The 25,181-nt window shown below is 36.2% G+C and overlaps 1 protein-coding gene across 1 annotated transcript in view; it reads left to right on the top strand.

Moving 5' to 3' along the window:
• HDAC2 (histone deacetylase 2) overlaps positions 1 to 9,831 on the top strand; it is a 30,939-nt gene extending 21,108 nt beyond the window's left edge. Inside the window, exons 7-14 of the mRNA XM_008975768.4 lie at positions 1,306 to 1,398; positions 1,479 to 1,587; positions 4,397 to 4,537; positions 5,075 to 5,183; positions 6,136 to 6,266; positions 7,040 to 7,195; positions 8,783 to 8,840; positions 9,460 to 9,831. Of these exons, the coding sequence (XP_008974016.3) occupies positions 1,306 to 1,398; positions 1,479 to 1,587; positions 4,397 to 4,537; positions 5,075 to 5,183; positions 6,136 to 6,266; positions 7,040 to 7,195; positions 8,783 to 8,840; positions 9,460 to 9,490 (828 nt within the window). The 3' untranslated portion in view covers positions 9,491 to 9,831. The remainder of the gene's footprint in view (positions 1 to 1,305; positions 1,399 to 1,478; positions 1,588 to 4,396; positions 4,538 to 5,074; positions 5,184 to 6,135; positions 6,267 to 7,039; positions 7,196 to 8,782; positions 8,841 to 9,459) is intronic.
• The last annotated feature ends 15,350 nt before the right edge of the window (positions 9,832 to 25,181 follow it).

The following is a 25,181-nucleotide window of genomic DNA, read 5'->3' as shown; positions in this document are numbered from 1 at the left end:
AATTAGCTGGGTGTGGTGGCGTGCACCTGTAGTCCCAGCAACTCAGGAGGCCGAGACAGGAGAATTGTTTGAACCTAGGAGGCTGTCTTGGCTCACTGGAGTGCAGTGAGCCGAGATCATGCCACTGCACTCCATCCTGGGCGACAGAGCAGGACTTGATCTCAAAAAACAAAAAAAAAACAACAAAGAGGCACACCCCAATCCTTTGGTATTGCAGTTAAAATACTATTTTGTAGTAATGTCTGTACTATACAGTATCTTCTAGGAATACGTATACACACACAGAAATGCATATGCACACCTACAAATGCATAACATATACAAATAAGTATATATAATATATGTATATATCATTTAAGAGTATATGTAGCTGGAACCTTTGCGTCTTTTGATAGAGATTAATGCCTGGAGTGGTACTCATTCAACAAGTAGGAACAAAATTTGTTTGAAGTCCAAGTCCAATTAAGAACAAATCTGAGGCTGGGCACGATGTCTCACGCCTGTAATCCCAGCACCTTGGGGGGCCGAGGTGGGTGGATCACCTAGGTTGGGAGTTTGAGACCAGCCTGTTGAACATGGAGGAAACCCTGTCTCTACTAAAGATACAAAATTAGCCTGGCATGGTGGCGCATGCCTGTAATCCCAGCCACTCGGTAGGCTGAGGCAGGAGAATTGCTTGAACCTGGGAGGCGGAGGTTACAGTGAGCTGAGATCACGCCATTGCGCCTCCAGCCTGGGCAACAAGAGCAAAACTCTGTCTCAAAAAAAAAAAAAAAGAACAAATCTGGTGCTTTAGTCGGTAGCTGTTAAATCTTCGAGAAAGTGTGGGTCGTTCTTTCATCATAAGTAAACTCACACCAACAGATTGTGAACCACAAGAAGGATTCTGCAGATGATTGTCCTGCAGGGCTTTTTGGCTTAATTTATTTTCCACAGGTTTACTCATAAAGTTGCCTTGTCATCTTAAATATTCTATTTATGATGGATTTTCTGGTTTAATGTAATGTAATTTCATTGCCTTTAACTTCTTGTGTTAAATTTCTTTTCTCTCAAAAATAATCACTACAGATTAATTGAAAATGGTTCTTGTATGCTTTACAAGCAGTCTATAAATATTGGAGCATATACTTATTTGTTGTTTATTATTTCCTTTCTCAGTTTGATTGTTCCGGTCTCAACTTCTAAGATGAATTCAAAATTAGATCCTTAATACTTAGTCTTTCAGTCTTTTCAAAATGTAGTAAACAAATGCCAAACTTTTTATTATAGAATATTCTCTAAGATCAGTTTAATTATGTATTTTAGGATATTGGTGCTGGAAAAGGCAAATACTATGCTGTCAATTTTCCAATGAGAGATGGTATAGATGATGAGTCATATGGGCAGATATTTAAGCCTGTAAGTATTATTGTTTTCACAATTGGAATGGAATTTCAGAATGTTATTGGAGATGCTAACATTTGTTATCTTGTGTGTAGATTATCTCAAAGGTGATGGAGATGTATCAACCTAGTGCTGTGGTATTACAGTGTGGTGCAGACTCATTATCTGGTGATAGACTGGGTTGTTTCAATCTAACAGTCAAAGGTAAGCAATTCAAAGGGTGGTATTTCCAGAAAAAAATGGTTTTTCTTCCACCCAAGAACTCCCCGTAAAAGTTCTCATTGTAGTTTCTTGCCTGCTGTTTTAACACTGTACTCTGCATTTTTCATGGGGTTTTGTCTGTTGTAGGTATGACTAGAGTTATTCTTGTTTCATTATGGCAGATTTATATATACATTTATACAAGACTAGTTTTTTAAGGTTTATTGTAGTTTGAACCCAAGGCAGCTATTTTTGAATGGTTGTTGACTCAGTGTAAATAAAACATGCATACTTTGTTACTTAATTGGATTATTTATTTCTCATTAAGGAAGAAGAGGGTTTAGCTCTCCTCACCATTTTGCCCACAACATACTTGTACCCTTCCCATACCTCTATTTTTACAAATCAGAATTTGATTGTGATACTTAGTGTTTACAGCAGCATCTTTAAACACTTTTCAGCTTATCCAGTTGTTCTTTGCTGCATAATTGTTCCTAAGTTTCTCATTTGCTTAGTTTTCTCTCCACTTATTGCTGAACTACTGGTGTCTCAGTATCTCATGTGTTCAGATTCATTGAATATTCTGTCACTTTCACCTTCTTGAAAAACAGCCTTCTCGTCTGTTCATGTTTGGATGACTATCTTTGGTAGACCTGGCAGGACACATAGCTGTTCTCTGCTTTTTTTCTGTTGTATTGGTTCTCCCTGGTGGCTCTGTTCTCTGTCCTTAATTTTTTTCTCATGTTTTGGTGGAGCGCCTTCTGAAGTAGCTTCCTGATAAAAAGTGTGGGGGGGATTAGGAGTGCTGCAGTACATACTAAATTTTGATCATGTGTTGAAATCAGCATATGATTGAAGGCTAGGCCAAAGCAAAATATCACCATTCTGGAATGAACTTCTAGGGTATAAGAATAAATCTGAAATTTTATTTAATAAGATATTATAACGTATATGTAGATTAGAAATGATTTTTATCATGAGTGTTTGTGTATGATTTTAGAGGTTTTTTTCCACGTGAACTTTTAGGTAGCAAGTTGACAGTGTGCTTTGTATTCTCTAAGATGTGGAGAATTCTCAAATAGAACTTTCTCCAGAACAATTGCTGGTCTTAATGGAATTGGATAACTAAATACAGATATTAAAAGCTTCTTTATTTAATGTTATGATTGCTACTATACCAGCTATATTAGAATTATGGTATAATCTGTTATTCTATGTTAAGTGGAATGATATTAAATTAATTGTCCCTTTGTAGGTCAACAGTGGTTGAACCGCAGTTTCATATTGTAACTTAATGTGTTAATAACCATCTTTTGCCTCAAAATGTTTATAAACTTTCTAAAATGATCTACCTAATGTACTCTTAAAAGTGTATATTAACTATCAGTTTTCCTGTTTTACTTGAAAGTCCTTAATGTTTTTGTACTTAATATTTTTTATAATCATAAACTGCAGCAGTTCACTCTTAGAAAAAAATTTACCTTGTATTTCAGCTAATAGAGTTTCAGTTGCATAAAGCGTGTAAGGATATTTGTAATTCCAAGTCTTAAACTTCATTCTGAGTTTCTCTACTGCCAGCTTTGATTCAGCTTTTTCAGATCTGCTGAAGTTAGTTATCTCTTTTCCATCTCCTTGCTGCCATCAGCTATGTTCTTCCTCTTGTATTGTCTCCCATTCTTCATTTTTACAAATTTTGGCATTTAAAAAAATCCCTTTCGAGTCATTTTTGTCAAGTTTTGGGATGAAGGAAAAGTAAACATCTTTGTTTAGCCAGCTATCTTTACTTGGAAGCCTGTAAGTTAACTTTTAGTATGTTTGTTTTGTCTTTAAAAATATCCAAATGGTTTTTATCTGTTAAAAGAAACTTTTCTAGTAGCAATAATAAAAATTGAGTGCTAGAATTATGTAAATCACATGTTGCAACTATTGAAGAATGCTTAATGAAAATTCCCACAGTATACAGTTACATGAAGAGAACAGATCAACTTTGTAAAATTAACTCTGAAATGGAAGGAAATATAGAAAAACGATTTTGAATAATGTCATTTTTAGGTGGTTTTTTCATTGTCCCTTTTTAATTTTTTCCCAAATACTCTTCAGTATGCACAAATGTCTTTTATAATTGAAGAATTTTCTTTTCTTCTTTAAAGATTGAGTTATGTGCCTAACTGGTAATATTCCGAGAAGGGAACTTACTGGAAACTTATAAATGATTATTGAATTATGACATTTATCCACATAAAATATTTACTTTTATGTTAGGTTTACTATTAATATTAAATTTCTACACGTAGAAGTTGAAGTTTTTGAAAATATTAATAGATGTTTTTAACTCTTAAGTTATGAAAACTACTCAGTACCACTACCTAAAGTTAACTCAGGGTTAAACTATGTTGTTTAGCTTTCCATAATTATTTTACACATGTCCATAGGGAAAGAAATGTCAATAAAAATTAATTTAGATTATACATAGTTTTATTGTAACCTGATGAATTTCACTATGTAACCCTACATGAACATTATAATATGTATATTCATATTATAATCTTAATATAGTTGTGTACTTGACTTTTCCATCAGGGACACTTGCTAAAATAGCTAGTTATATCTTAATTTTTTAATATGTATTATTGTATAACGTGTTTGGAAAGGAGTTTCAGACTTGAAATTTTTTACATTTTTATTTGTTTTTAAAATATTTAGAAAACCCGTTTTGGTTGAGTAACATTTGCACTTATTATCTTTTTAAAATTTATTTTTCAAACTGTTGCAGTATGCAGATTTTGTTGTTACCCAAATCTTCTTGTCTTAGGTCATGCTAAATGTGTAGAAGTTGTAAAAACTTTTAACTTACCATTACTGATGCTTGGAGGAGGTGGCTACACAATCCGTAATGTTGCTCGATGTTGGACATATGAGACTGCAGTTGCCCTTGATTGTGAGATTCCCAATGGTAAGTGTTCTCATTACAATATCTTTATTGTATGAACTGTCAATACAGATGCTCCTCCACTTATGTTGCAATGAGGTCCTGATAAACCCATCATAAGTTGAAAGTATGATAAGTAGAAAATGGATATAATACACTTAACCTACCAAACATGACTTAGCCCAGCCTACTTTAAACGTGCTCAGAACAGTTAGGTTAGGCTTCAGTTGGACAAAATAATCTAATACTGAGCCTGTTTTATAAAAATAAAACGTTGAATATTTCATGTAATGTATTGAATACAAGACATTGAAGTTGGGACAAAAAAGCCAGAAAACTGTAAGTCAAGCCATTGAAAGTTAGACACTGTCTGTATATAGAAATAGATGGATGAATGATGAGAGTAAGTGCCATTCTTTATAAATAGGAGAACATTCACTCTGTGTTCACTTTTAAACATTTTCTTAGGAAATATTTCACCACCTAAATCTGGATTCTGTGCATGGTTTTTTGTGAAAACTGAGCTTGTAATATGTAACTTTATTTTACTGTTTTCATTAGAGTTGCCATATAATGATTACTTTGAGTATTTTGGACCAGACTTCAAACTGCATATTAGTCCTTCAAACATGACAAACCAGAACACTCCAGAATATATGGAAAAGATAAAGTAAGAAATCATTGAATTGTTTTGATAAACATTTTATCTTGACAAAGATTTAGGATGCTTTAAAGGGCCAAGTATGATGGGTCTTTTTAACTTTATTAGATATTTTGTTTTTTTCTAAAGGATTTGAAACATTAAGTTACTGATTATTCTTTTTTTTTTTTTTTAATTTTTAATTTTTTTGTCAGGATGGGATATTGCTTGGTTGCCCAAGCTGGTCTCGAACTCCTGGCTTCAAGTGATCCTGTCACCTCTGCCTCTCAGAAGTGCTGAGCTTACAGGCATGAGCCACCGTATTCAGCCATTTAATTTCTTCAGTTAATGGAAATAATATTTTTTTATTAGTTGAAATGTATTTTAAAATTGCAAGGTGCACTATAAGTTATTTTCATTGTCTGAAACATTTTGTTAAGGCTTTGTCTCCACAAGCAAAGTAGAGACATTATAGTACATAGCATGGGTTTGAGTCACCTCTGTACCACAAACAAGCTGTATGATGTTTGATAAGTTCACTTGCCTTTGTGCTTATGTTTTCTCATCATTGAAATGGCAGGCTAAAATAATGCCTCCTTGGCCAGTCAAGGTGGCTTATGCCTGTAATCCTAATGCTTTGGAAGTCCGAGGTGGGAGGATAGCTTTAGACCAGGAGTTTGTGACCAGCCTGGGCCATATAGTGAGACCTTGTCTGCAAAAAATTTAAAAATTAGCCGGGCATGGTGGCATACACTTGTAGTCCTAACGCGCAGAGGCTGAGGCAGGAGGATTGCCAGGAGTTCGAGGCTGCGGTGAGCTATGATCTTGCCACTGCACTCTAGTCTGGGCAACAAAGAGAGACCTTTTAATGTATAGGTTTAGTTAGACCAAAGATGAAATTTTTTGCTAAATATTTTCTCTTGCATGTAAGAACTGCAAAGAAATTTAATTTTGTCTAATAAACTTTGCATGTGTAATTTAGACAGCGTTTATTTGAAAATTTGCGCATGTTACCTCATGCACCTGGTGTCCAGATGCAAGCTATTCCAGAAGATGCTGTTCATGAAGACAGTGGAGATGAAGATGGAGAAGATCCAGACAAGAGAATTTCTAGTAAGATAATGCCTTTATTTTTCCAATTTGTCAAAATGATAATTGAAATGGAAGGTTTTAGTGGCCTAAGAACTTCACTATAAAGTCATGTTCACGAGCACACTGTTAATATTGTCATTTTTGCCACTTTCAGAGATTTAGCTTCCTGATGTCTCAAAACCTGATTTGGGTGTCAGCAGTTTCAGTTTGTATGGCTGGATATACATATATGATTGAAAGTTTTCAAAAATTAGCCACTTTAGTATATTTGGAAATTAATAAGACATCTCATTTATCTAAAGTAGGGTGAACTAAATAACTAAACATCTGTTTGATTTTACAACTTCTCATTACACTTAATGTGATGGTTAGATTGGAGCATAACGGTATGTGTAATGGTATAGACTGTCTAACATATTTGGTATTGGTACTTTTTTTTTGGTCTACTTCACCTCTCAGCTCTGAAATAAAATGCTACTTTTTAAGTAATGACATTATTCCCATCCCCTATTAGAAAAACACACTTTTTTCCTTTAGAGTTTCAGCATTTTTAAAGAAAAAGAGATTCCCCCAATTTTTATTATGTGTTTTTGAGCCATTTCTTCATACATGAAAGCAAAGTTTTCAATATTAAATAAACCATTCATTCCATTCAAATTTTAAAATCATTAGGCATGTTACCCTTTACGTTTAAATGTGGTAACTAACTGCTTAGTGCATTTGTATGAGTATGCTGTAATGATTATAAAACCTGTGACTGTTTTTGTCAAAATTTATTAAAATATTCTGTGCAGTTCGAGCATCAGACAAGCGGATAGCTTGTGATGAAGAATTCTCAGATTCTGAGGATGAAGGAGAAGGAGGTCGAAGAAATGTGGCTGATCATAAGAAAGGAGCAAAGAAAGCTAGAATTGAAGAAGATAAGAAAGAAACAGAGGACAAAAAAACAGGTCAGATTTGTTTCTTGGTAATTGTGTTTTAATTGTAAATTTTAATAATTGGGCTGCATTGTAATGTTTATGCTATCGAGAAGTCAGTTGCACAGGTATCAGAGGAGGAAGTATGCTAGGTAGGTGACTTTTTTCTTACATATAAGTGGTACTTAGCTCTTAAAGCTTTTATATAAATGTTATTGTTCCTATTTGCTTTAGTAGTACAGGAAACCTTATTTTCTTGATAACATAGGTTTAAAATAGTGAACATTGCATTGTGATATAGATTGGTTAAGAAAGAGGACAAAGTAATTATGAATCTATTGGTAGTGCATGGTCAGAACTGAACTTCTAAGGTAATTTTTAGCTACCTAAAGCTTATTTAATGGGAGAAAACACAAAGAAGAGTTACATATCCTTAGACCAGTTTTGCCATTTTGAAAAAGGTCAAATAATGGATTTTGTTCAGAAATTGAAGAAAACATTAAAAACTCTGGGGAAAGCTAGGAGGGGATTTGGGACCTGGGTTAGGGAGGAAAAAATACCTTGATACATTGCCTTACTTTAAAACGCTGTGTTAGCTTTAGGCAATTGAATTTGCTACCGGAATCTGTTACCTTTCATCTGACTTCCCAGAACACTTACACATGCCTCTGCCATTTTATTTAACACATCATATTATAGCACCTCACAGGATTTTGTCTCCCTACTAGATTGAGCTGCTCATGGCTAGGGAACACAGTATCTTAAATATTTGTATTCTCAGCACTTGATGCATTTCCTAATGCAAGTAATGGTGATGAGCACACGTTTTAGTTAACCTGTTAATTTTGATCCTGTAGTATGTGAAAAACTGATTTAGAGGTAATGATCCAATTTTTCCTATGTCTATCAAATTGAAGTTATGTGAATAAGCCGGCTTTTTTTTTTTTTTTTTTCAACTAGAGAGTTGGTAATCTATAACATCTGACACATTTAGTTCTGTTCTTTTACTTGTGGATTCACTCCTCAATAGGCTACATACAGAAATTTATAATTTTAACTTCCCAATGTATTACAATGATGGCTTCAGTCTATATTTGTAACTGATTGACATCCAAAAATTCAAGCCATGACTGAATTAAGGACGACTTAACTTTAGCTGTAGGATTTTCCTAACTTTTTTTCTTTTCTTTCATTTTCACTATGTCTTCTTGTCTGTCTGTTTTTGGTGTTCTCATTTTTAAAACCTTTATCTTTTCTGTGCTTAAAAAATAAACCCTCTATTTGGTGATGAGGCTCTTTCGATAGGGCCTTGCAGTTGTTAAAATTCTTCAGCCTACTGAAAAATGAAATACTACCACAGAAAGCTTTTTTTAAATCTATAGGTCAAAACCTAGAGTTAGGGCCACCTTTTCTCCCTCTGCACCCCAATCCAGTGACTATTCGTAGCTTGTACTGCCATCGTTTAGGAAACACCCAACACAAAGCTTATTTAGACCGAATTCATTAATAATAAGATTGCATAACTTTTTATATTTTAAAAATAAAGTATATTTTGAAATAATATATATACATTTTATATTTCAAAATAGGTTTTAATCTTTTCCCAATCTTTATTTTTAGACGTTAAGGAAGAAGATAAATCCAAGGACAACAGTGGTGAAAAAACAGATACCAAAGGGTAAATGATGTTCCTTATCAAGTACTTTTTACATACTATAAAAATACTAAACATGTTTATTGGTGTGTGTTTGTGTACACACTTCAGAAATACTAGACTGAACCTTAGAACATCATTATGAGGTGCTCTGAATTTTAGTTTGTATTGGTACATAAGACAACATATGCCATCTTACCTATTGGTTTATCAGTATAACTATATCAGTCAGTTTGTATTCTTGTACGTAATTTATCTGAGACCCTTTTTTGCTGTTATCTTTTATATATGCACTTAATGGTTTTCATGGTGTTCTTATTTCTGTGTACATGATTTTTTTAGTGTTGTGAGATAGGTAAATTTAAGAAACAATTTTAAGTAAAAACAGTTGAGGATTTTAGTGTCAGAAAGCATGTAAATGTTTGGGCACACATAATTTTGTGCCAGCCTTTACAGGATAACTTGGAATAGTTTATTAAATCACTAGAAAAATTAAGGCATTAATTACTCCAGAAACACTTAAGACATTATCAATTAATGTGTTTCTTAGCATGAGCCTACAGGACCTGATCAATATAATAGGTCAGTGCATTTAAACCAAGATTGTGCCATTTTTAATATTTCACATTGCCTCTTTTAACAGAACCAAATCAGAACAGCTCAGCAACCCCTGAATTTGACAGTCTCTCCAATTTCAGAAAATCATTAAAAAGAAAATATTGAAAGGAAAATGTTTTCTTTTTGAAGACTTCTGGCTTCATTTTATACTACTTTGGCATGGACTGTATTTATTTTCAAATGGCTTTTTCGTTTTTGTTTTTCTTGGCAAGTTTTATTGTGAGTTTTTCTAATTATGAAGCAAAATTTCTTTTCTCCACCATGCTTTATGTGATAGTATTTAAAATTGATGTGAGTTATTATGTCAAAAAAACTGATCTATTAAAGAAGTAATTGGCCTTTCTGAGCTGATTTTTCCATCTTTTGTAATTATCTTTATTAAAAAATTGTACTTGGATTATCTTTTGTCTGTTTATTACTACAATATGAAGTCTTGTTTCAGTGGCTAATGACATCATTTCCGTAGACTTACAATACACTCTAGGTGAAAGATAATGATTACAGCTTGAAAGATAACTATTTGCTGTTTCTTTGGGAAGAGTATTTATAGTAATTATTACTTACCTTTGCAATAGAAATTCTACCACCTTGCCCTCTATAGCTTAGCCAGTTAGTATCAGTGAAGATTAACATCCCATTACAACTTATGAAATAATACAGACTCTGCAATTGAGATGTAGGAGTTCTTTGAGTTGACCCAAAGATTCTCAAAATTGAAATGGAAATTCTGAATTGAAAGAAGAAACTGACCAGAACTTGTATTGACCAGACTTGCCTATAGTATATTGCTGGTTTAAAATGGAACCTGCTATTCAGACAAAACCTGTTTCTTTTACTGCATTTACATGGCATCCAGGTTCCATTATTTACGTGACATCCAGGTTTCTAACTCAAGGAAATAAACACAACTGATTTATCATTCAGCAGCTACTTATTGTGTGTCTGCCCATTTTAAGACTGTAGGAGTGTAACTGAATATAATGGAAAAATGCTTTCACTCAGAGCTTACACTCAGAGCTTACATTCTAGTAGCAGGAAGCAGACAAATGGGGGTAACTCCTGCTGCTAAGATGTGCAAAGAAGACAAAACATTTTAGGAACTCGCCAAAATCAGTGAAATCTCCCTTTTTGTCAGGCCCACATTGATTCTTTTGAGATTAAAGATTACAGAATGCCAGAAGATAATTCAGTCAAAAGTATTTCTCTTCAGTGCAGTAAAATATTAAAAAATATTTCTCTACAAGCCTCTTAAATATTTCAGACATTCACAATAGCACCTAGACTTTTGTAATGAACAGCTGTGCACCCACCCCGACTTAACAAATATTTTACTTTTGCTATATTTGCTTCGGTGTTTTTTTCTTAAAATACACCGAAATTGAAGCTCTCTTTGTGTACTTTGTCGTTTGTAATCCTCCCTCCCTCCCAGCCTTAAGAAGTAATCACCATTGTGATTATTTTATCCATGTTTTTGTGAATATTTTACCCATGTTTTTGTACTTTTGCTACATATTTGTTATCAATCTGTAAACCTTTATGACATTAGGAACTAAGGAACTTAGTCCCTTCGTTAGGGGGATAATGAAATGTATTTAGTGTTTGTGAAACATAGATGGTATGTATTTGGACAATTCTGTAACTTTGCTTTTTTTCTTTTTCTTTTTCCATAGCTTACTGGGGAACAGGTGGTGTTTGGTTACATGATTAAGTTCTTTAGTGGTGATTTGTGGGATTTTGGTGGACCCATCACCCAAGCAGTGTACACTGCACCCTATTTGTAATCTTTTATCCCTCGCCCCCCTCCCACCATGCCTCCCGTCCACCATGATGATCCTGTTTTAAATAAGAAAATACCATTTCGCAGGCTCCAGATGTTCTGGCATCCTCCCTGTGGATTTCCCAGTGCCTGCAGCTCACAGGACAACAGGGGCTGTGGTAGAGTCACCTAGGAGATCCTGGAGTAGTGGATGGAGGAGATGGAACAGTGAAGACGGAAACTGAGCTCAGTACCCGGGTGCCAGGAGACAAAGGCCCTTTGCTTTTTTTCATTTAATATTCTGATCTACCCCTGTTGACACATGTTAAGTATAGTTCATTTCGACTGCTATGTATTATGTTCCATTGTGTGAACATACTGAAATTGTACACTTCAATACTATACTGGATCTCCTTGGGTGTATTTAAGAGGTTTTGTTTTTCTAAGTAGTTGGTTATATACAACTAAAACCTCAAGAGAACTATCTAAAGCAATTTCAGCAAGGTGATTTGGTACAGCATTAATATACAGAAATCAGTAACACTTAGTGACCAAGTCTGTTGGAAGAACAAAGACCCCCATTTGTAATAACAAAATTTTTAGAAATAATATGTAAAGAAGCTATGGTTCTTGTGTCTAGTAAGGTCAATGTAACATAGTAGGATGTCAGAATACCCTAATACTTTAAAAAATTCATATAGGATAAAAATGATATTTGAAATTGGCAAGGAAAGACATTATTTTGTAAGTGGAATTGGGACAACAACTGGTAACCAAATGGAAAACCCAGTTTTCTGCCCTCCACTAGAAGATTTAAATAGGAAAAGATAAAACTACCAAAAACCTAAACTCTTAAAGCAAATGGATTGAAGAAGGCGTAAGTGTGACACCAAACTCAACTATAAAAGAAATGATATATTTGATAAAAAAAAAATTAGTTCAGTGGACCAACAAAAACTTAGAAGACAAGTCAAGAAAAATGACAAAAGACAGAGTGGGAGACAGATTTGTAACTCATCCAGGTCAAAAGGCTCATATCTAAAGATAGTAGAGGAACAAAATGTATAAGGATGTGAACTGGGAAACAAATACATATAAATAGTTTGTAAATATGAAAAGATCTTTAACCTCAGTAAATAAAAAGCTATAGAGAGACTTATTTTTTAACCTAGTTTTTTAAACCTATTATGTTTATTTATTTTTTCTTTTTTTGAGACGGAGTCTCGCTGTTGCCCAGGCTGGTGTGCAATGGTGCAATCTCGGCTCACTGCAACCTCCGCCTCCCAGGTTGAAGCCATTCTTCTGCCTCAGCCTCCTGAGTAGCTGGGATTACAGGCGCCCGTCACCACGCCCAGCTAATTGTTTGTATTTTTGGTAGAGACGGGGTTTCACTATGTTGGCCAGGCTGGCCTCGAACTCCTGACCTCATGATCCACCCACCTTGGCCTTCCAAAGTGCTGGGATTACAGGTGTGAGCTGCCGCGCCTGGCTGTTTATTTCTTTTTTTTAGAGAAAGGATCTCGGTCACCCAGGATGGAGTGTGGTAGCCTGATCATATCTCACTACATCTTAGAACTTCTAGGCTTAGGGTATTCTCCCACCTCAGCCTCCCAAGTAGCTGGGACTACAAGTGTGCACCATCACACCTAGCTGATTTTTACATTTTTATTTTGGAGAGATGGTGTCTCCCTGTGTTGCCCAGGCTGATCACAAACTCCTAGGCTCAAGCGATTCTCCTGACTCAGGCATGATCCACCGTACCCGGCCTAAACCTATCATGTTACAGACTTAGAAAGCAACTATTGTCAAGTGTTTGAGGAAACTCACGTCAGGTTTGGTAAACTAAGATATTAACTCAAGTAAAGCTCTTTAATTCGTTTAATGAAGGTGCCACATTGTCTCAGTTCTCTATGGCATGGGTGAATGCTGTTCTAAGTCAGCATTGGTACTCTAAGCTAGTTACATCATATCTAAGCTTTTCCCTTCTACCAGAGCTGCTAGCATTCTGTCAATGGGCAATTATTTGAAGTTCTTACATTGAAGTTAGTCACCTACATCTGTTTTTTATGGTTTTGATGTAGTAATACTGCTGAAGTCTTTTTGATAACTGCGATTCATAATATTTGTTATTCATATTGTGATATAAATGATAGGGGCTTTTGAAAACAAGTAGTAATCATTTCAATAGCTTAGGGTCTCTCCACCATAATCTTAGGAAAATTACTAACCTCTGTGCCTCAGTTGCTTCATCATTTAAAATGAGGAAAATAATAGTCCCTACTTAATAGGTTTGTTTTGAGGATTGAGTTAATAACATAGTTAATGCTCAGTAAGGGTTAGCTGCTATTTTTTTTTCTTTTTTTTTGAAAGAGTCTCACTCTGTTGCCCAGGTTGGAGTGCAGTGGCATGATCTTGGCTCACTGCAACCTCTGCTTCCTAGGTTCAGGTGATTCTCATGCCTCAGCCTCCCAAGCAGCTGGGAGTACAGGTGTGCACCACCACACCTGGCTAATTTTTGTATATTTAGTAGAGACGGGTTCTCACCATATTGTCCAGGCTGGTCTTGAACTCCTTACCTCAAATGATCCACCCGCCTGGGCCTCCCAAAGTGCTGGGATTACAGGCATGAGCCACCGCGCCTGGCTTGCTATTGTTATGAGGTAAAGGTAGCTAGATGGGTGAGAGTGGTGCCAGGGGAAGTGTTAAATTTTTTAGTGTTCCTTTAGATGCCAGATGGGTTGTATCTGAGCCTTTTATTGCAGTTTGATGCCTACTAGTGTGAAGACTACTAGGTCATAGTGGATAGAGAAGCAATCTTTTGGAGACCTGATTTTAGCAAGGATACGAATAATATTTGACAACTTTGGGGGGATCTTGATGCCTCTGTAATTTACTCAAGGATAATCTCAAGAAAAATGGCATTAAGTAGATTACAGAAAAAATAGAACTATCATATTGTTATTATTGGCTATTTACATGAGCAATGTGGAGAAATGTTTAGGATTACAGCATTTAGAAGCTTCTCAATTGCTGCATTTCCTCACTGTACCACAAGATGGCAGATACTGCATTAAAAATTTTTTTTTCTGTGTGTTTTCTCTTATAGTCACTTGGTGGCCATGTAACAAGCAGAGCAACATGTATTAACAGATTCTTTTTGAATGCAATATTGGATTAAAAACTATTTGAATTAAACTACAATTAAGTTTACTGATTTAGGTTTTCCTATAAGAATTATAACACTAATTTCTAAGTTTTACATCTGCAAAACACAGTAGAGTGTATCTGGTAGTCACTAATTGTGACTTTGCTAGTCAGCCAAAATGGAACTGAATATTAGAGCCAGAATAATTTTCTGTTTTGACTGGTGGTAAGAATCAGTTAGTATACAGAATGGGAAAGAATTGAAATTTATTTCTAGGAATTATAGTTATAGTGAAGTTAATATTCAGGGGCATTGGGTGCTTGTTCCACGACTTTTGTTTACTGAATTAAGTACCTAACCCCTTTGGTCTTTGAACACTGCAGAGTTATGATTAGGATTATTAATGAAAAATTCTTTTTTAGTAGAATAAACGGTTAAGGACAGAAGACACCTTGATTAGATTCTGTTATTTGCTCTTTTTATTAAGATTGTTTTTACTCTAAATGTTAAAGAAATGTATAATTATTTCTAAGGTAAAATGAGTAGCAGGATTCTGAATAGGAAATTTTTTTGGCCAGACCCATTTTGCAGCCAGTGGTTTGTGTTTAGGAGTGAGTTGAACAAAGAAGACTCTAATCTGTTTTTGCGTTGTGGATTTTTTATTCTATTGATAAATCAGTAGCTTCCAGCTTCTCTTGTATCCTCTACTAGTCATCTTTTTTGTTTCTTCAGAAATAAACATCCAGGGTCACTTCCCTGCACTTGCCATATACTTACTAGGATGATGTACAGGTAAAACTTTTAAAGGAAAGTACGGACAGGCAATTCCTAAAGTAAAAGAGAGCACATTATCAAAACTGGCTGTACTTAACAAATACCAACAAAAAGTCATTACACTTCTGGCAACAAATAATGTTTGATTTAAAAAGACAAGAATTTCCCCTTTTGCTCTTATTTTTTTAATATGCTATGTCCTTAAGTGAGAAATGCACTTCAAAAATTTTCTTATTCTGAAGTCTAGCCGGAAAGTTTGAACTTGTGTTGCCTTTGGCTAGACTAGGTGAAATTAAGGTGCTCAAGAGGGCACTGTTATGTGGCCCTGTGGTAGATAATAGCCCTCCAAGCATGAGGATGGGAGATCTACCGTTCACCAGTATTTCCAAAGTTATATTCTTAAAAAGGCTAGATTTCTAATTTCCGTAGAATCTAGGTATGTTCTTTTCAACTCAGCATCTGATAAGAAAGTTTGGGCAAGTAGGTGCGAAAAATTTACTCTAGATACCATTTTCCAGGAAAAAATATAATTCAAGTCCAACGTATTACTAGCTGTCACCTTCCCCAACAATCAAATAAGCATTGTTATTGTCAAACACATTTACTTGTATAGTTCAGTGTTTATATGTAATGGACTTAGGTATAGTTCCTGTGCTATTCCCTTTTGATGCCAAACACCCTTTTGTAATCTGTTTTGTTTGAAATCCAAATTTATATGTCTTAAAGTAAATGGCAGCATTGGGCTTTCTTAATGTAATGACTCTTCTGCCATCCTATTTCTAGAGTTAGGCAGAAAATTCTGTAAATCTATCTTATTTCCAGTCTGTTTGTGACTATGGTGGGCAATAAATCTGATTTCCCAGAAAAACACATCTGGACCCCTATAGGTAAGGTAAACAAGCCTCATCTTAAATTGTTTGTACTTCCGACCTGACCTCAAAACACCATCATCATCTAGAGCAGCAAGTAAAGAACAATGCACTGGAAATCACATATATGGGTCTAGCACCAGCCTTTACATTACACAACTTTGCTTTGGGCAAGTCATTTAAATTTCTGTGCTTCAGTTTACTAAATCTATGAAACTGACTAGGTAACAGCTGACATGCTTTTCCAGCACTCCGTCTTTTACCTGTCTGATGTCACAAATTTATCATTCCTTTCTGGCCTTGAGATGTGTATCAACCCAGATAGTCATTAACTCAGATAGTTGGCATTAAGGATAAAATGTTTTTGCCTTTCCTGTCCTGCAAGCTCTTTAAAGTCCAAAATATGCCTTTATATCTTTATGTGTAATAGGTATGAAATCTATTTCTTGGTCGTTGAATAGGATAGGCTTATTAGACATTCTAAAGTCAACTTTTTTCTCATATTTAAACATTTACCCATAGAAATTCATTTTTTTAAAGTTTTAAGTCAGTTGATTGTACCAAACATTACTATTAAAAAAAAATCAAAGTCAGAGGCCAGAGTTTCCCTGCATCAGCATTCAGTCAGGAGACAGGAACTATACTAATTTGAACATGTAAAGTTAAATATAATCCTTAATAATAACAGGATTGGAATAAGGGATAAAAGAAAGAGAACTCCTTCTATATATATGTATATACACACACACACATATATATATACATGTGTATATATGTGTGTGTATGTATATTATAGAATATACATACACGCACACACAAAGAATGTCACACAAGGAGCAGCCACCATTCTGCTTACTTTCACTGGATTAAGAGTTTCATAAGGGCAAGGGTTTTGTTTGTCTTACACTCCACTGGGGATTAATCTCCAGTGTCTAGAACAGTGCCTAACACATAAAGCCTCAATTATTATTTGTGGAATGGAATGGAATTTGAGTGAAATGGCATGGGAATAGAATGGACTGGAATGGAAATAGAAGTGGGAAGGGGAATGGAAGGGGATAGAAGAGGATTGAAGAGGACAGAAGGAGATGGGATAAGATGGGATGGGATAGGATCGAATCTCAGGTCCAGGAGTCAGAATAACTGAATCCTATTCCAGTTCTGCCATCAACAAGTCCTGTGAAATTTGGAAAGTCACTTAACCCTCTGGCCTTGTAGAATATCTCAGTGGGCACGTCTGATGTTTCTTCATGGTTAGATATAAGTTGCATGTTTTGGGCAAGAATATCACGGGAATGATGCTGTGTTCTCAGTGCACCCAGTCAGGTAATGCATGATTTCAATTTCTCTCATTACTGATGATGTTAACTTTAATCACTTAGTGAATGAGAACATGAGCATCATTTTGAAAGCAAACTGCAAAGTTTTGTCAACATTTTAGCAATTACATATAATTTCCCCCAAGGATACTGGCTTTGAGATAATGTAAATATACATGGGAAAGACAAAGCTCAAATAAAGGAAAAAGACCCATCTCTTTTCTTGCTGATCACATGTGTGAAGATAGACTATTGCTTCTCTCTTCTCCGTGCTTCCTCAGAGAAAAGAAAGGGTGTTTGTAAATATGGAGGATGTATGGAACTGTAAATGTTATAAGCATATTTAAGCCTAAGCCTAACTTTAAAAATTGTTGACACACACACAAAGTTAGTTTCAAGATATTTATTTATTTATTTATTTAATTTTATTTTTAAATTTTTTTAGTATTTTTTGATTATTCTTGGGTGTTTCTCGGAGACGGGGATTTGGCAGGGTCATAGGACAATAGTGGAGGGAAGGTCAGCAGATAAATATGTGAACAAAGGTCTCTGGTTTTCCTAGGCAGAGGGCCCTGCTGCCTTCCACCGTGTTTGTGTCCCTGGGTACTTGAGATTAGGGAGTGGTGATGACTCTTAACAAGTATGCTGCCTTCAAGCATCTGTTTAACAAAGCACATCTTGCACCGCCCTTAATCCATTTAACCCTTAGTGGACACAGCACATGTTTCAGAGAGCACGGGGTTGGGGGTAAGGTTATAGACTAACAGCATCCCAAGGCAGAAGAATTTTTCTTAGTACAGAACAAAATGGAGTCTCCTATGTCTACTTCTTTCTACACAGACACAGTAACAATCTGATCTCTCTTTCTTTTCCCCACATTTCCCCCTTTTCTATTTGACAAAACCGCCATCGTTATCGTGGCCCGTTCTCAATGAGCTGTGGGGTACACCTCCCAGACGGGGTGGCGGCTGGGCAGAGGTGCCCCCCACCTCCTGGACGGGGAGGCTGCCGGGCGGAGACGCTCCTCACTTCCCAGACGGGGCGGCCAGTTAGAGATGCTCCTCACCTCCCAGATGGGGTGGCGGCGGGGCAGAGACACTCCTCAGTTCCCAGACGGGATTGCGGCCGGGCAGAGGTGCTCTTCACATCTCAGACGGGGCAGCGGGGCAGAGGCTCTCCCCACATCCCAGACGATGGGCAGCCAGGCAGAGACGCCCTTCACTTCCTAGACGGGGTGGCAGCCGGGCAGAGGCTGCAATCTCGGCACTTTGGGATGCCAAGGCAGGCGGCTGGGAGGTGGAGGTTGTAGTGAGCCAAGATCACGCCACTGCACTCCAGCCTGGGCAACATTGAGCACTGAGTGAGCGAGACTCCGTCTGCAATCCCGGCACTTCAGGAGGCTGAGGCTGGCAGATCACTTGCGGTCAGGAGCTGGAGACCAGCTCGGCCAACACGGCGAAACCCCGTCTCCACCAAAAAATACGAAAACCAGTCAGGCGTGGCGGCGCGCGCCTGCAATCCCACTCGGCAGGCTGAGGCAGGAGAATCAGGCAGGGAGGTTGCAGTGAGCCGAGATGGCGGCAGTACAGTCCAGCCTCGGCTCGGCATCAGAGGGACACCGTGCAAAGAGGCAGAGGCAGGGGCAGGGGCAGGGGCAGGGGCAGAGGCAGAGGCAGAGGCCAAGGTATTTATTTTAGTGTTGTTTACAATAATAGCCTAGATATTTACCTTCAAAAATTTCTTTAACCAAAATGGTAGGGTAGAAGCAAGCTGGCTTTACTCCCCCTGGCCCACAGAAAAACAAGGACAAATACACAGTGCTTTGATTATCACCAGCAACATCCCACTACTCATATGTGAGGATAAGCCAGTTCTTGAGGCCATAGAGAGGTGAAAAATTCTGAGCAGATGGTGATAGAATTAGACGTCCATATCTACAATGCCCCTCCCCTCCTTTTGCTTGTCACCAAGCACAGGGAAAATTTTCTCCAAACTCAGAATTTCTACTCTTGAAAAAGTGAGATTGAGGTGGACAACCAGCTTCCCCCAACCCCATAGTGATTTTCTTGGCAGGAGACCTGTCCCTGCCTCAACCCATAGAAAACATTAGGAGTGCTTGAAAAGAAAAATATCCCCGAGGACAGCCAGAAACAAAGAGGAGAGGCAGGACTACCATCACCAGCCCTGAAAACTCTGCTGTGTTACTCAGCCGAAGGAGATGCTAAATCAGGGTGTCTCAGCACCACACTGTAGGAGGTTCATTCCACAGGTGCCTTAGGTACAAATTCTAAGCCAGCCTTTCCACACTATCAGGATATCCCCTTTGGGACTGCCTCCATTTGGGACAGGTGGCACTCTGATTGTTTACTAAAACCAAGGCAAACCTGGGCTTAAGGTCCTATCTAGTGCCAAAAAGGAGGTAGCAACCTAGAAAAGAGAGAGAGAGAGAGAGAGAAAGAGAAAGAAAGAAAGAAAGAAAGAAAGAAAGAAAGAAAGAAAGAAAGAAAGAAAGAAAAGAAAGAAAGAAAGAAAGAGAGAGAGAGAAGAAGAAAGACATGGTTTGGCTCTGTGTCCCCACCCAAATCTCATCTTGAATTGTAATAATCCCCATGTGTCAAGGGTGGGACCAGGTGGAAGTAATTTGATCATGGGGGGTGGTTTCCTCCATGCTGTTCTTATGATAATGAGTGAGTCTCAAGAGGTCTATAAGTTTTTATAAGTGTCTGACATTTCCCCTGCTGGCACTCATTTTCTTTCCTGCTACCCTGTGAAGAGGTTCCTTCTCCCATGAGTGTAAGTTTTCTGAGGACTCCCCAGCCATGCAGACCTGTGAGTTCTATTTTCTTTATAAATTACCCAGTCTTAGGTATTTCTTCATAGCAGCATGAGAATGGACTAATACAGAAATGAAATAGGAAAGGAAAGAAAGGAAAGGAAAGGAAGAAAGAAAGAAAATCAACAGGTAAATTAGAAAGAATCTCTAAGTAAACATATCCAATAAAAAACAAAACAAGCCAGACAATGAAGACTGAAATAAATAATCAACCCTTCAATGCAAAGACATAGATGTACATCCACAACAAACAACAGCAAACAGGGAACTATGACCTTTCCATACAGAAAAAGCGAGGAACCAGTGACTGACCCTAAGGAGATGGTGACATGTGAGCTTTCTAACCAACAATTTAAAGTAGTGGTTTTAAGGAAACTCAGTGATCTCCAAGATAACACAGACAAGCATTTGAGAAATTTATGAGAGAAATTTAACAAAGAGATTAAAATGATTTTAAAAAATCAGAAATTTTGGAACTGAAAAATATATTTGCTGAACTGAAAAATTTATTAGAGACTCTCAAGAGCAGAATGGATCAAGCAGAAGAGAGAATCAATAAGCTTAACGACAGGCTATTTGAAAATACACAGTCAGAGAAAAAATAACATAAAAAGGAAAAAAGATCACCTACAAGATATAGAAAATTATCTCAAAAGACCAAATCTAAGATGTATTAGTGTTCAAGAGGGAATTGAGCAAGAACAAGAGGTGTAAATCTTATTCAAAGAAATAATAACAGAAAACTTCCCAAAACCTAACTTACATGATCACAAGGTCCCACAACAGGCTGTCTGCAAACTTGAGGAGCAAGAAGAGCCAGTCTGAGTCTCAAAACTGAAGAACTTGGAGTCCGATGTTTGAAGCAGGAAGCATCCCGCACAGGAGAATGATGTAGGCTGGGAGGCTAGGCCAGTCAAGTATCCCAGCTACTAGGGAGGCTGAGGCAGGAGAATCATTTGAACCCAAGAGGCAGAGTTTGCAGTGAGTTGAGATCATGCCGTTGCACTCTAGCCTGGGCAACAAGAGTGAAACTCCATCTCAAAAAAATAAAAAAATCAATCAGTCAATCTAAGATCTGAAATTATGAAACTACTAAAAGAAAACACTGGGATAACACCCCAAAACATTGGTGTGGGTAAAGCATTTTTATGTAAGACCTCAAAAGCACAAGCAACAAAAGAAAAAACAGACAAATGAGATTACAGCAAGCTAAAAAGCTTCTGCAGAGTACAGGAAAAGTCTTCAATAGTATGAGGAGACTATCCACAGAATGGGCAAAAATACTTGCTAACTATCCATCTGACAAATGAATAATAAGCAGAATGTATAAGGAGCTCAAACAACTCAATTGCAACAAAAAAAATTGGATTGAAACATGGGCAAAAGATCTGAACAGATATTTCTCAAAAGAAGACATACAAATGGCCAACATGTATATTAAAAATGCTCAGCATCACTAATCATCAGAGAAATGCAAATCAAATCCACACTAAGATATTATCTCACCTCAGTCAAAACGGTTTGTATCAAAAAGACAATAATACATGCTGAGAGGATGTGAAGAAAGGGGAACCCTTGTGCACTGTTGGTAGGAATGTAAATTAGTATAGCCACTATGGTGAACAGTATGGAAGTTCCTCAAAAAACTAAAAATAGAATTACCATGTGATCCAGCAATTCCATTACTGGGTATATATCCAAAAGAAAGGAAATCAATTTATCAAAGGGATATCTGCACTCCCATGTTTATTGCAGCATTATTCACAATAACCAAAGTATGATCAACCTAAGTGCCCATCAACAGATGACTAGATAAAGAGAATGTGGTATATATACACAGTGGTATACTATTCAGCCATAAAAAAGAATGAAATCCTGTCATTTGCAGCAACATGGATGGAACTGAAGGTTATTATGTTAAGTGAAATAAGTCAAGCATAGAAAGACAAACATTGCATGTTCTCAATCATATGGGGGAAGTAAAAAAGTGTATCTCATGAAGATAGAGAGTAGATTGGTGGTTACCAGAGGCTGGAAAAAATTGAAGGGAAGAGGGAATAAAGAGAGGTTCATTGATGGGCACAAATATATAGTTGCATAGAATAAATAAGACCTAGTGTTTGATAGATCAGTGTCAAACTGATCTATGACTATGGTTTACAATAACCTATTGTATATTTCAAAATAACTAGAAGAGAATAATTTGAATGTTTCTAGCATAAAGAAAAGACAAATATTTAAAGTGATGAGTATCCTAAACACACTGATTTGATCTTGACAAATTATATAAATGTATTAAATTAAAACATGTACCATGAAAATATGTGTATTATCAATTTTTAAAGCATTAAAAATATCTTTAAGAAAGTATAGTTTATTAATTCAATTAAATACTTATTCCGTAAAAGTTATAATGTAAATCTATATTCTTGACAAGGAAATATATTATTTATATATATATTAATTAGTGAGGGAAAGCAGATTATATAACAAACGTATAATGTGACTACATTGTTGTTCAGATGATAACAAAAAAACAAATGCATACACTGAAAATAAACTTGACAATATTTAATCTATTAATAATACTTCCCCAAATTCTTTGAGAATAGAACTCTTTCTTGTATTAGCAACTGCTAATAAAATTGGGACCTAGTATCTGCAGAGCAGATTATGGAAGATTTGAGCTTAAGTGGTGATTCAGACTCTATATATGTGTATCAACATAAATAGAGTCTAGAGGTTTAAAAATCAAAATATTAACTGATTTTTTTCTGTATGATGTGATTAATATGTTTTTAAATTTCTTCTATTTATTTCTCAATTTATCTTCAATGAAAACATACATTACTTTGATATTTTCTTAAAACAACTCATTGGCTGCAAAATGTGATTAACTTTCTACCACTGGAATATTGTTAACATTTTCTAACTTCCAGATAAGAGGAAAGCTGGAGATGAAAAATTTACACAAAGAAGCAAACTTTGGGATTCTCTGTATTTTTGTCCTTTTTTTCCAACTAGAATCTTGAAGAGATCCAAAACTATAACTATAAAGTACTTGCTGACAGTGTACGACCTGTCATTAAATAAGCCTGATGGAGACCTACCACAGAACAAAGGAAAATATTAGGTTACTGACCTGTCTCTTGGAGAGATTCCAAGGGAGTCTAGGAACTGCACGTATTAGCTGGTCAAACTGAATTTCACTCAAGAAAAGCTGAAAAATCCATAACAAAGCACTAGATCACCATTTAAGCTCATGTCTCTCATAATCTGCTTTGCAGATACTAGTTCCATGGTATGTTAGCAGTTGATAAAACAAGAAAATAGCTCCCTCCATGCTCAAAGAATTTGGAGAAGTATTAGATTAAATGTTGACAAGTTCATTTTCAGGAGCACCTTCACAGATACTTGAATGCGCAAGTGTGATTGGTGATCTCTTAAAGTGAGGTATCACATTCACAGTTCTCTAACCTATTGACCATACAACGCTTTTTCTCCACAAAGCACCTCAAAGGACAACACCAGTGACTTCAACTAATGCTAACTAAAGAGCTAGGTAGGTCCAATCAGTGAGACAACCTCCAGAAAAACACCCTGAGGCTGAGTAAATGGCCTGCAAGTGGCAGAAGGGATTCAGTGTGGACCAACAGATAATATAAGAATATAAAGTCACAATACCAACTTCAGTAGTATTCGTTCTTTTCTAAAAATTCTTTGTTTTTGAAGTGATACATGATTATTGTAAAAAAAAAAAAAAAAGCAATGTAGAAATGTACAAAGAAAAAGTAAAACTCGCCTTGGATGCCATCATAGGCAATTGTTAGTAGAACTCAGAAAACAATTTTAAGGACTTTCTCTACCTACTCCTTATGTATTTATGTATTCATTTTTATAGGATTACATTCTACACGTGGTGTTCTTTAACCTATGGTTTTTTAATCCATTTGTTTTAAAATATTTTCCATGTCTATAAATATAGATCTACCATTCTCTAAAGGTTGCATAGTTTTCCTTTATGTGGATGTGCTATAATTTGCTGAGCAAATCCCCCTTGATGGGCATCCATGGTCTTTCCAATGTATTGACAATGTAATAGTATCAATTATCCATTCATTGAGAATTTCCCTTTGGTTTCCATGGATGAAGGCTTACCTAGATCTCCTCCTAAGTTTTTAAAAATTGATCTTCTAACTTCTTTTGCTTTTCTCTAAATTATGGATGTTCTCCAAGGTTCTGCTATTTGCCTCTAGCAAGTTTGTCTGTTCTCATAGATTCAAATATTATTTCTCAGTCCATGATTTTAAAATTCGTATCTCTAACCCCAATACATAGCCCCCTGTAACCGCTCACATGTGTTCCAGTACTGTATTTCCAACTACATTCTGCACACATTTACTCAGATATCCTGCCATTGCTTCAAGCTCAATGTGTTCAATGTTAAATTCATTAGGTTTTACTCCAAATTGACTCTCTTTCCCAACTACAATATGTGTGTCAATAACCTAGTTACCTCCCCATCTTTGAGTATCTTTCTCCCTGGTTTCCTATATTCAGTCCATTATTCATTTGTTTCTTCCTTTATAATATCTCTCAAATATGTCCATTTAAAATCATATATTAACATTGAATATCTATTATATACTAGGTGTTATAAACTGAACGTTTTTGTTTCCTCCCATAAAATTCATAAGTTGAAATTCTAACCTCCAATGTGATAGTATTAGGAGAAGCCTTTGGGAGATAATTATGTAATGAGGGTGGAGCCCTCATGAATGAGATTAGTGCCTGTATGAAAGGGACTGCAGATTGCTCTCTTGCTCTTTTTCTGTTAGGTGAAGATACAGTGAGAAGATGGCCATCTATAAACCAAGTAGTGGGCCCTCATCTAACACCAAATCTCTTGATGTCTTTATCTTAGACTCCCTTGCCTTTAGAAGTGTGAAAAATAATGTTTGTTGTTTAACACAGTCTATGGTGTTCTGTTGTAGCAATTTAAACTGATTAAAACACTAAGCATTTAAAAACCTTTATAATTTAGTCTTTAT

This window comes from Pan paniscus, chromosome 5, assembly GCF_029289425.2.
Source record: "Pan paniscus chromosome 5, NHGRI_mPanPan1-v2.0_pri, whole genome shotgun sequence".
Taxonomy (NCBI): Eukaryota; Metazoa; Chordata; class Mammalia; order Primates; family Hominidae; genus Pan; species Pan paniscus.
Note: the sequence above shows the minus strand (reverse complement) of the source record. Positions and strands in the feature narration are given on the sequence as shown.